General features: G+C 35.5%; 1 protein-coding gene across 1 annotated transcript in view; it reads right to left on the bottom strand.

Annotated features, from left to right (window-relative positions):
• Window positions 1–45: 45 nt before the first annotated feature.
• Window positions 46–13,457, bottom strand: part of LOC137401681 (myosin-VIIa-like) — a 54,284-nt gene continuing 40,872 nt past the window's right edge. The window contains exons 28-36 of the mRNA XM_068088140.1: window positions 12,605–12,819; window positions 11,936–12,050; window positions 11,313–11,418; window positions 10,121–10,308; window positions 8,620–8,738; window positions 8,068–8,194; window positions 5,942–6,088; window positions 2,555–2,674; window positions 46–682 (exon numbers count right to left, since the gene is read on the bottom strand). Coding sequence (XP_067944241.1) covers window positions 608–682; window positions 2,555–2,674; window positions 5,942–6,088; window positions 8,068–8,194; window positions 8,620–8,738; window positions 10,121–10,308; window positions 11,313–11,418; window positions 11,936–12,050; window positions 12,605–12,819 — 1,212 coding nt within the window. The 3' untranslated portion in view covers window positions 46–607. The remainder of the gene's footprint in view (window positions 683–2,554; window positions 2,675–5,941; window positions 6,089–8,067; window positions 8,195–8,619; window positions 8,739–10,120; window positions 10,309–11,312; window positions 11,419–11,935; window positions 12,051–12,604; window positions 12,820–13,457) is intronic.

The following is a 13,457-nucleotide window of genomic DNA, read 5'->3' as shown; positions in this document are numbered from 1 at the left end:
AAGTCCATCTCTCAACAGCGACTAAACAACTGAGAATGGTTTAACAGTTTAGTAGAGGTATATTTCTAAGCATACAATATTAGAGTGCGGTCAATAAGGAATGCGTGTGAAAATTAAAAACATTAAATTAACTTAGTTAAAAATAATACATAGAGTCCATTCTTATGTTGATGCATTGTGGGTGAAACCAATACAAACGGTGAAAAGAAATATGAAACAATGAATTCTTTAAATACGATCTACTGATAATATGGAGCAACAAATATCAGATAATTGCGGTGATCAACAGTAACCTACAGAAAATGTAATTTCATTGAGTTGGGGGTGAGTCAAGGGCACCCGTAAACGAGCTCGAATTTTAAGGATATGAGATTAAGTACAAGACAGTAAATCAGTAAGAGTCAAAGTGAGTAACTTCTCAGAATAACAGAGCTCAGTTTACCAAAGTAAAACATAACTACACAAAGTATCCATACCAAATATTTGAGCTATAGAATGCTACTATACCAAGTAACGTTTGTGATGATTGAAATATAAATAATGCAGCTAATATGGTAGGTGGAGTCACGTGTAGCCTAATTCTTACTTATCCCTTAGACAGCGCCGACTACCGTCGACCTTTGTTCAACGAAGACACCATCAAATTCACATACGAGGTCAAGAGGTCATCCATTTTATAGCCCTAAAATTAAAAATAAACATTTTAGTAATTATGTGCGATATAGAAATGTGTAAAATAAGAATGCAGGTTTATATTATATGTGAAGTTGCTGTATCACAGTGACATCCCTTATAATAAAAACACATAAAATCGTAAAACAAGTAAACCAATTACACATTCTAACCATAGGAGTTGTTATATGATATGTATTCTAGAGAGAGATGGAATTGTTGGTCAGATAACAATTCCAATTACCTTCAAGTGAATTATAGAATAAGCTTGCACCTAAATAGCAAGAAAAAATTAGAGTTATGAGTAGAGCTTCATAATATGGCGATTTAATTGTTTGAAGGCAATTTTGAAGGTAGACTACTCAAAAATCGTAACTATTTAAAGAGATATTACCAATCATATAAACGAATTATCGTGTAATGACGATTTATCTCACATCTGATGATTTTCAGAGTGATCGATACTGGAACTACAATGCACGGGCCTTCCGGTCTTATAATAAGCTCATTCCATGATTTACACGCACACGAGCATTCATGTAATAGAGTTTCTAAAACATTTCTAATAAAAGTTTTCTAATTTTTCCAAAATCTATATATACGAATAAATCATAACAAAAGTTTACAAGTTTTTTATAAAATTATAACAAATCCTACAAATAATAACAGATTCGCGATATATCTGCGATTTGATACTGCAAACTTGCAATGTCGAATTGTCTAGTGATTTTTAGAGATTATGAAGCTCTAGTTGTGAGTAGTGTATCTGAAGGAAGAAAACCGGTGACCCCCTTTTATTTCGGCTAACTAACACTTCAGGTGATGAATTGACAGCGATACTAACTTTGCCAATCTTATTTAGCCAACAAGGGCACTAGTGATGGCACTGGAACTAGTGATGGCACTGGAACTAGTGATGCCACTGGAACTAGTGATGCCACTGGAACTAGTGATGCCACTGGAACTAGTGATGCCACTGGAACTAGTGATGCCCAACACCAAGAGCCTATTTTAACGCATGCTGCCAGCAGTACAGTCTATGTATCAGGAGCTCAAAAACAGGGGTTAGCCTCTATCACTTGCTTATGATATGCTGCTGAATAGTCATGGAATTTCTTGAAGGAACCAATCAGATACTTAGCAATTGCTAAAAAATGGACGACCCTGCACAAAATTTTAATAAATTGTCAAAAATTGTTGGTATTTTCTTATCACTTACGATTTTTTTAATGTTTGAGGTGATCTGACTGCCAGGATGTTCTAAGATTGAAATCGACAAAACTCGATCGCGGTTGAAATGCTCAGATGAGGCAATCCATGATTTTTTGACATCATCAAGCCGTTTGCACATGCACTCATTCACGAAAAAGCCGTCATATTTGTAGAAAATGATCGTTATTATTTTATTTAATAGCACTTTCTGGTGTTGTTTAGATACTATGATAAAAAAATCCAAACAAAAGCATCATTTTCAAAATTTAATTGCAAAAAACGTCGTATTTTTAACGATAAAATTGTATATAAAGATGGCTGACATCGATGCAATGATGTCACGACAAAACGAAGGATAGTACAATTACGATGTCTATAGTTGGAAAGAGACCAACAGAATAGAGAAGCGTAATGCTGCAGCTCAAACACGATAGCCAATATCAACTATAATTATTAACGATATCATCTAGTGATGTCATTTCGCACATTTCTTTTCTTCTGAGCGTTTTAACCGCTATCAAGTTTTGATGATTTCAATCTTGAAACATCCTGGCAGTCAGGTTGTCTTAAACATTAAGAACAACCACAAATGACAGAAAAATATCGATAAAATCTACTAAAATTTTGTGCAAGCCCTTCAAGTTTTAATGACTACTGCTGGCTGACTTACCAGCATGGTCTCACACAGCAGCTTGCTGCCTCGTACTAGGTTGCCAATAGTCATGTGGAAGTAGGTTGTACCGCTTGACCAATTAGATATCTTTGTGAATGGATGAGTGGCGAGAATATCCTGCAAACACGCATCAAGGTCAGCAAAGGAGGCATACAACTAGCTGAAAGTGTGTCAAACAGACTCACTGCTCTACAATCACTGGTAAACTGTCATTTTTAGGGATACTCGCTGTGTTTACAAAACCTGTTTCAATCTTAATGAAATGCTATCAAAGAAACTTGTAACGTCAAAGTGACTGACTTGTGTTATAATAAATATTTGTATAATGTTAAAATAATATATACAATATCTATCAGTAATGCAATGATCAATTATAAGTGTATATCTTTTGATTTTAAATTGAAAGTGATTCATCGGTAATAACAAGTCTTTCTCAAAGATTAAATAGAACTGTAAAATATTTATTAAACTGCAAGTAAGCCTCCTTAATATTACAAGTTTCTTAAATATATTCATACATTTTATATATCTATATATATTTCTCAAAGTTTGTCATCTGTTTTCGGTATGTCCAGCTATCGCTCTTAAAATTCGTAATTAAAATTTCACATTTTGCTGGACTTGAACTCACAAACATTGCAATTGCAGTTTTGCAATTCACCCCGACACTACGAAAGCAGTTACATTTCATCATTCTTAGCGTAGACATCCTTTTTCGTCCTCGCCGTACTAGCGCTAATTGGTTTTCAACAATTGTACGACGAAATAAAAAATTATTTTTGCGTTTTCTCAGTTTGTATTTATTAATTGTATTATTACAAAATAATCTGTTTCGTAGTTCACGTACTTGCTATATATTTCACATCTACATTTATTTGCTCTCCTAAGTTATTTCAGCTGCTCCGAAGACTTTTTTCTGACCACACTACGTTTCCTTAATTCTGATTAATTTATAGGTATTTCCACGCTAAATGACGTGTTAATTAAAACTCTATTAATTCTACTAACTTTATGAAACACAATGCTTTTTCGTCCTCGCCGTACTAGGGCTAACTTGTTGTCCGCAAAACGCTATAAATAATAATCTTCCTCGAAATTAAAACTTGACGATTGTATCTCAGTTCAGCATCATCCGTTATAATAAAAATCGGGTTCGCAAACAAATAAGGGATAAAGTTTTAATTAAAAGATTACTAAAATCCATACAAAACCTTTTTCAAGTATGTTTTTGGTAAGATAACTTCATATAAGTTAGATTCAGAGTTTATGTTACATGTCTGTCTTGAAGGTAAGAACTTTGCACGTAGTATGTTGTAATGTTAAATTTTTTCGCAGATCTTACCTACAAATTGCAGTCACGTTATTACAGTAGATATAGTTACTAAGGTTAACATATTGATTTGTTACTAGTTTTTAATGATGACAATTTTTAACAGGCAGCAATCGCATTAGATAATTTCTATGGGTTTTATACCCTTCTGTACGTCTATACCATATTTTCACCTTATGACGTCAAAACTGAAATAAACTAAAACCATATGATCGTATACTAAGTGATTTTTCATTGTAATAATAATAAAACATACTATATTTAGCCATTAATTGCTAATTATTTCACGTTTACATTTAAACACCTTTACAGTTTTATTTTTCCTCCTAATTTATTTCAACAAAACACTTAAGTATTTCACGATACCAAATTTATACGTTGTAGTTGTTTGAAAAAGCTTGAAAACCTTTACATTTGTTTTCTTTCTTTTCTTAATTCATTTGAACTGCACAAAAATATTTTCTCATGATGTGAAGTTTAAAAATTAAAATGGTAAATGTTGTTATATGTTAAATAAAAATAAATGTTCTGTCCAAAGACTTTTTTATTACCCGGGCAACGCCGTGTAGCACAGCTAGTACAAATATATACACATATATACATATATATAGGAAACTTCTAATATCAAGGAGGCAGGTTTGCAGTTTAATAAATATTTGCATGTTACATCATCATATAATTACAAACACCAAATGAATCGATACTTCGACTTTTAATTGGCAAAACATCAAAGTGAGATGTAAGCATTTATACAAACACCAACGGTAACCATAGAACGTTGGTGATGAAATGACACCACGAAGTTGTCTCATCCCACCGAGCTACCTAATCATAGAATACTGAATCTTTACTTGAACAACAGGGTTGGCTTGGTTTAAACTGAGTGGTTTAAACCCGGTTTAAACCAGCCCAAAAAACCGGTTGTTATGGTTTTTTTTATTAATTTTTTATGAAAAACATAATATTTAAAGCTCCTTATGGTTCATGTGCGGAGGAAATGCAATTATATATAATTATCAGCTGTGGAAGTTTATATAGGACACAGTAGTAAAGTGATGGCAGAGCTCAAGTTGAAACTACATGAAATCCTAGCACAACAATGAATTAGAGAATTTCATTTTCAATTGCTTTTATCAAGTGATATGATGAGCTCTTTACTGATGAAATATAAAAACCATGTGAAACATACTAATCCAATCATCGTCTCTAATAATGAATGAATACTTTTTCAAATCCGGCAAGTGAGAAAGTATTACTTATAATTAGAAATTAAAACAAGATCTTTTTGAACAAAAGCTTTAAGTTTGCAAACTAATATTTCATTTATTGGACACAAGCCAAAGTTGTTGGATTGTTAGAATTCAGTTTATCAAGTTTTTTGTGTTTTGAAAAGTTTTGAAAGGCAAAGGTTTTAAGGCAAAACGTAATAGGTGTTCTGTCGTAACGCGAGGTCACGCAGATAGGCTTAAAGCTCACGTAGCAAAATGCCAAGTTGAAAACACAAATCTAGACAGTGATGCTAATATTTAGGTGATAGAAGTTGAGTCATCTACACTGCTCCAAACACTAGCAATGCATCTGCATTGTGCTCTGCTCTACACTACCACACGTCTAATCACTGGGATTAAAATTCCTACTTATACATAGAGCTGTATGTAAAATAGTCACTTTATGTGATAAGATTTCTGCTCTGTATTTCATCAATCATGTTTGATTAAAGATTCATTCTGAAATTTCCATGTTTTTTCTCTTTTTTCCCCATAACAACTCCCACAGTACCATCTTTAACAGATGATTCAACATATGTATGTTCAATACTCAATCATGCAGCTATAGCAAGTGATGTTAATTAGACTTAAAATTGCAAAAACCTCGGTAAAATCATAAAAACCATAAAAACCGGTTTAAACCATAAAAACCGGTTTAAACCAAAAAAACCTGTTTTTTTTCATAAAAACCGTGGTTTTTTCCAACCCTGTTAAACAATCTAGCAATCAGAATCATAAGTCGATGAGTCAGAAAATGAATTTCTTAAAATTTAACAAAGAACTGACCTTGGTAGAGCGGTCAATAAGATTCACACCCATCTTGTTGATAGCGATGAGTAGCTTCTCAGGGTAGTGCGGGTCGGTAGACTGTTTCACTTCGAAGAAGGCGGAACCGAATGTGGGCCACTCGTAAATTATTTTGAGAAATTCCATCTGCAAGACCGCAGCTGAGTGTGACTATGCAACAACAATTCTAGAGAGACATAAAGTAAGTCACGGAATGACATCAAAATAAAAAGTGTAAACGCATATTAGTACAGCTATGCAAGTGATGTTCCTAGTGATTTTTGTTCCAGACGATTTAGGTAAAAACTTGATTTTTAGCTTTCAAAGGGCTCATAGGATGATCGTATCATGCTGCATACATATAGAAACTCTTATACATGTATATAAACTTGTGAGGTTATATGTAACCTTTTTTTAAAAATCATAAACATGTTATTATTACTAGTACTTTGACGATCTCGTGTGTCATGGGAGATTGTCCGGTGTAATAGCTATGTGCACAATTATTCTGAAAAAAAATCTAATTAACAATAATGATAATAATATCATAATGCCTTGCAAATACTAAAATATTACAAAAATTATTATTATTTCTATACATGTATACTAGATGGATGCCCGGTGTTGCCCGGGTTTTAAAAGTCTGTCTATGAACAATGGGGGTAATGTAGCTGCCTGCCACTTGCTATTAGCCTGACACATTGCCAATTGATAGTTTGAGTAGGCCTACTAATAAAAGCTAACTGCTTACTCTAACGATTGAGCACGCATAAAATTACGCTACCCTTTATGATGCTGCGCCATCACGTTGGGTCGTAACGAAAAGCAGTAGCGCATTTGCTTACATATAGCGACATATATTGTCCAATGAATCTATCAAGCTGATGTGAGTGAATTGTTAGGGCAACGGGCTGGTGAATGGGAGAGTTCGAGATCAAATCCTCCAGGCTACGGATTCACTATTCCAAAATTTTAATAGCTATAGCTGGACAAACACAGTCAAAAACTGAGAAATATTTATATAAAGACTATAGTGCTCTTATTATAGTGAAGATTGGTCATATTAAAGATTGTCTAAAAACACCTGGAGACTTTTTAATGTTTATTTGTATTGAAATGTAGCAATAGTTTTCAACATGCGTACTTATGCAGATGTAGTTACCCAGTTATATCACTTATAACACTAGCATCTGGAAATACTGAGATGATTATTTGTCAATAAACAATGGCGTAAATCTACCAGCCAGATCGGTATATAGACGACTAGCTGCATGTTGGCTAGCCAACATTTCGTGAGATTAGCCAACGTTAGCGTAAAATTTCAACACTTAGTAACTTTAAAAGAAATGTCAAGAGCCACTTGTTAAACCTAAAATAACCAAGAACAGCCTAGTTTTCTGATTTTAATGAGATGGTGAATATTGTCTTCATTGCCAAGTTGCCAACTTGCCATAACTCGGCAATGAAGATAACACAAGCCAAGCGCCTCGACGAGCTAGACCACTACTGCCCATGAGAGCCTCATGGGCTCTTGAGCCTCATGAGAGCCTCACTTAGTGAGGCAGAAGTGGTGACCACTTAGTGGTGACCACTAAGTGGTCACCACTACTGCCCATGAGAGCCTCATCCTATTTTGATATGTAACAATTAGGCTATCATTTATCTTTTAACTTTAGCAATATTGTAACTACATTATTTTTCTTTTGTTTAATGTTATATTTTTGCTAATTGATGAAATAAAACACACACACAAAAAGCGCATGCTGAAAATTTCAAGGTGGTTATACATCTTGACCTCTTCAAAATAACCAATATTATCATGAAAGTCAGAATTTGTGGGTTTAATTAATTTATCACCGCCAAAAGGTTCAATGGAAGCGTATGTCCCACAACATATGTTTACCCACAAAGTATGAATGACTGTGTTACTTAGGTTTCAGCAATCAACGCAGTCAACGCCTAGAGCAACATTCTGCCCGCCGAGCCTCACTGGAAGGCTCAGGAATATTCTCTAGGCTAGTTACTGCTAAAATGTGTCATCTTTAGCAGCGGAATAACTACGGATGGCTGTATAATAAACTAGCAGTTTAAATCTGCAGTGCGGACTACAAAGGAACCAGCAGTACCTTAGCATCTTCAGCTGTCTTGCTATCAGAGCTGTTGTATGCTTGTACGATATCTCTTCTCCAATTCTCTGCTGACTGTACAGATATTAAATCATAAGGAACGACTTCACGCAGGCCTTTAGCATCGCTATAAGCAGACCAAGTGAACCAATTATACAAGTGTGATTTGCCTCAACAAAACCCTACCAATTAATAGTTAACCAATAAATATTTATTCAAAACAGAAACTATTTACCAAATCATTTAAAAACAATCACTTAGAAAGTATGAAGCAGATGAAAAACTATCCCAGAACATTTAAGATCGACTATAAGCTACACAATAAGGAAAGATCGATGAACAAACGAGAAAAAACAGAAATAAAGAAAAAAATACAAAGCAAACTAGGAAGAAGGGTATTTACAGTGGAAAAAAGGTAAAAGGAGAAAAAGGAAGATGAAAAAGAGATAAAAGCAGAGAAAGGAGCAAAAAAGAGACATAACAATAAAACAAGACAGTGGAAAAGAGAAACAAAGAGTAAAAGGAGGAGAGTAAGAAATATTAGAAATGTACCTGAGAGCGGCTAGGTGGCTCTTATCCAGACCATGCTTAGCTCTGTAGATAAGTGCTGCCAGTCGAGTGGCATCAGCCGTGATGCACCGGTGGTACCCACGGAGGTACTTTGGTAGCTCCTACAAATCGCAAAAATAAGGTTTCAGCCAGTTATTTTATTCCCTATCACTTCTTTTTAAAAGAAATGTAAATTTGTGATGACCAAGCTTGAAGTGTCATCAGAAATATTTGCTGAACAACACTCACATTACAGATAACTGTAAAACATGCCCAAATGTGAACATATTTTTAAGATTATATGTAAAATATGTAGTAGAGCTCGACAAGACTGGTACATTGAAAGAAGAAACCACAGATCTACAAGGCATTGTTAAGTTCGAGGTCTCTTGATTTTCAGTAAGTCTGTAACCAGCTCTTGTCATTTAAAATAAACATAAAGCTTACCTGAAAGAAACATATTGTAAGTATTAACACACTATATACAATACCTATTACCTGAGCCATCTACTTAAAGAGTTCTCCCTACGCAAACTCTAAAGGGTAAAATTGTCACAAAGTATTATCTTTCACGACTCTGCGTCTGGGATAAACAACCATTAAGGCCTACACACAACAATAAACTTCTAGTTACCTTCTACAGTCAACGCAATAACAACTCTATGAACTACCATAATTGAATCTAACAAGAGAGTTTTAGCTTATACCGAATACAAATGCTATAAGGCCATCGGTCAATTTTCATTCGCCCAAGATAACATATTTACAAAGAACTGCAGTTTTAATGGTTATCATTGTACACGCACTTATCCACTGCCAACGAACCTTAGTCGACTTTGTTATAATCAACCCGATGATAACAAATGAATGACAATGGTGGTTATCGTGAAATGGTGAGCGGGTTGCAACTGTAATATGAACATTTCTTACGTAACCATACTGCATACTCCTTATAGGCACGTCCGCACTACCGCTCAAAACAACTTTGAGCTGTGTGATTGGTCGCAATGATTAGCTGTTTGGACGTCATCACCAATGATAAGGTGATACTACGAGCGATTCACTGTCGATGACTGCTAACCAACAACTAATAGAAATCGCCGAATGTGCATTCCTGATATCGCAGGGCCTTTTGCTTGCCGAATGACATTGACTTTCGCAATTGTTGAAATTAGATCTGGGTGCCGTCAACAAACAGCCAATCAAGATGCTAATTGATTAATAATTGAATAAATTGATTGCTAGTTGAAAGTCTACCACATAGTCGTTAACGATGATTACATTTGCTGCTTGTCACAAAACGACATCATAGCAGCTAATCGTTGCGATCCATCGCACAGCTAATGGTTGATTTGACCGATAGTGTGCACGGGCCTTATGCGTGAAGAAGCTGGAAGCACCCTAAATCCTTCAACACTTTACAAGGCTATCGCCTTAGTTCTGTAACTACAGGACCGAGTATGGTTACTTCTCTTATGGTAACACACTGAAGAATGGTATCTACCTGATGATAGTGGAAGATTATGTCGGCTTGTGGATCTTTTCCAGGAACAGTGCTTGTCCAGAGCTTTTTCATGAAAAACACCTGGTAAGTATATTGACTTCTAGGCACATCTCTCATTGACTTCTTCATCCAGTCAGTCAGGTGCCTCACGAAGTCAAAAAAGAAATCTCCCTCAGGAACACTTATAACTACAACACGAAGACCAGAGGTAAGACTTTTAGCCATCGGAATTTTTTTTAATAAATGTGTTATATAAGTGCATAGTGTCAAACAGATTCATAAAACGATATAACAATGTAAATAAACCGAGCTTCATAAACATTCAAGGCTACATAAACTCATAAGTCTATTTAACCCTACACAGTGATAAAAAGCCAAGAACTTATACAACATGTTAAATCGTAATGGTTCACAGGATTGCCACGCTGACTCAGACATATCAACTCTCAAAGTTGTATAAAGACATCTAGTGACCAAATCAGGCTCACAGCGGTGCTAGAGCTAGACATCTAATTAGAGTTATAAACAATTATCAAGTAGCCATGGCTCAAAAGTACATGTACATTGCCTTGTTGAGTGATTCATACTTAATGCGTTACATCTTCTCATACACTAAGCCAGTTGCAACTGTTGGTACTCGTAACACGGTTGCATCGACTCAGCAACATATTTAAACCTGAACTGACGGACTGAAACGCAGATTCCTAGTATTTGTCAAGTGAGTTTTGCAGCGCAAAAAAGTGAATAAATACTAAACTAGTGTAGTGGAGATTGGAGAAAAATACGAACAAACAAATTACAATTGTTGAAAACTTGCGTATCCACAAATTACTGATAATGAAAAAGACACATGCGTCACCTTGCTAAGGGAACAGCTACACAAAATTTAAAAGTCCTGGGGTCTGTTCATGTATACACATGCCATAGATTATTCGCTGTATACTGTTCATAGAACACAAATTTTCAATTACACGGGCATACACAGCCCCACATAACTGAGGAAGATCCATAGAGGTATACAATTAGTTATAAACTAAAAGAGATAGATGCATGATGAAGTAACAGGAAGGCATAAAACTACACATTCATAAACAAGTCATAGAACTACACCTTCATAAACAAGTCATAGAACTACACATTCATAAACAAGTCATAGAACTACACATAGAACTGTTGAAATACAAAGCAATACCTTTGTCTGCAATCTTGACAAAGAGACTAAAGCCCTCTGATGACTTAAGTTTCAGGTGGTTTGCTATATTCTGACAGAAGTCTTTAGCACGGGTTGAGCTGTCCACCTATAAATGCACACAAAGCTATTTGGTGAGCATGCTCTGAGCTTGCATTATAACATGAGAGAATGAAAAATAGTTAGATATGCGTACAAAATGGCTACCATAAAAATATTCTGAAGATTGCAAAAAGCTATTCCCCTCTGTCAGTAAACAGAGAAGAGGACTAGATGCCGTAGTTTAAAGAATGCGGATAACTCTATGAATTGCTAGATATCGATGATGGAGCCAGTGCTGAACCCTTTTTTCCTTAATTCAGTGAGCATGCTGTGAGCTTGAATAACAATGGGAGACAGTCAAAGACAATCAAACCAGCTTGAAAAACGATTACCATGCAGAAACACACCGCATGAAGTAGAGTTATTTGTGCCCGCCAGTAAAAGAACAGCAGACCTGCATGCTGTAGTTTAAAAAATGAGGACAACTCTAGGAGTTACTAGATATACAGAGTCAGAGCTAAACTTTCGTCATCTTAATCACATAGACATAGATACGACTGATCCAATCATAGTAAAGTTCCTACCTCGAATGCTTCATCTGTATCATCAGGGAAGTAAACTTTGTGATAAATTTGAGTTGTTTCCACTTGAATAGCCTCAACCTCCACATTATGAGGAGGGTAGCGCCGCTGCCCGTGCCTATTGACAAGGTGGCATAATCTTTATGATTACCAAAGCTTATAACAAGTCTAAAAGGTTTGCAAGTAAAATCATTCATTAAAAACAGAGATATTGTAAGACAAAAGCTGGAGCCATGAAATGAAACGAGTGCAGTGAATCACCGAAGAGTAACTTGGATGAAACTCGAGCCACACACTGTTCCGGAGAAACAGATAGAAAAGATTCTTAGTATTAATATTATAACAAATTTCTGTATTCTTTTACGTTTTAACGAAAACTTGCTACATATTATATAACTTTCATAAATACTAGATTATTGTAGGTGGTCCTATACTTTTGCAGATGACCGCACTCCCTGCATCACTGATATCATAACTAATCATGACATTACAATTAACCACCATAAATCATCTGTATAGGTCAGGACTTCATAAGCGGAGTAACTTAATAGGTCCACGGACAAGCTGTGGTTGCAACATTGTTGCTTGCCAGTACTTAACCTACCCAAACTACTTCCACGAAGAAATAAAGATTACATGTGACACCTAGCGATACTAACTTCGTAAACATACCTTATCGTCCGATTGAGTCTATGCACACAGTCGCCAGCGAGGTCGATGTTGCGAGATTTCAGAAAGTCGAGTACGTGCTTCTGAAGGTTTGCCGATGGAGTGAAGATGCCACAGCAGAGCCAGAGCAGCTCCCAACCTCTCTTCTCACTCGTCCGATTTCTGTTGCCTGTTAGCTGCTTGATTATTTGGCAATACGTCTCATCTCTCAGCAGATCCTGCAGATCAGAGGCGAGGCTAGAGGTCAAGGCAATGAGAGGAAAAAGTATGGAGGTGAGCATAAGGAGTGATGAAACAGAATGCAGATCAGTGAGCAAAGATCATGGCCTTGAAAAGTGAGACCTTTATGCTATTACACACAGGGTTGATGCTAACAAAGTTATGATAAAACTGACTAAGTGAAGGTCAAAGGTCAAATAAGGAGAAACACGAAGATGAAATTACACAAATTTTATTGTAAATTTCATCAGAATGTATCCATCGTTTTTTTGACATCATAAAGTTGTTTGCACATGCGCTCGTTCATGAAAAAGCCGCCATATTTGTAGAAATAAATCGTTTTTCTTTTATTTAATAGTACTTTTTGGTGTTGTTTTGATACTATAATACAAAATTACAAACAAAAGCATCGTTTTCAATAATTCATGGCGAAAGCTTTGTGTTTTAAGGATAAAATTGTCTATAAAAATGGCCGACAACAATAAAATGACGACACGAAAAAACGAAAGATTAGCCTTTTTCTATCATTTGTAAGTGCTTTTGATGTTTGAGTTGATCTGACTGCCAGGATGTTTGAAGATTAAAATCGACACAACTTGATCACGGTTGGAATGTTTAAAGGAAAAATACTTGGTCA

This window comes from Watersipora subatra, chromosome 8 (genome assembly GCF_963576615.1).
Source record: "Watersipora subatra chromosome 8, tzWatSuba1.1, whole genome shotgun sequence".
Lineage (NCBI taxonomy): Eukaryota > Metazoa > Bryozoa > Gymnolaemata > Cheilostomatida > Watersiporidae > Watersipora > Watersipora subatra.
The sequence above is the reverse complement of the archived record's forward strand: the minus strand, read 5'-3'. Positions and strand labels throughout refer to the sequence as shown.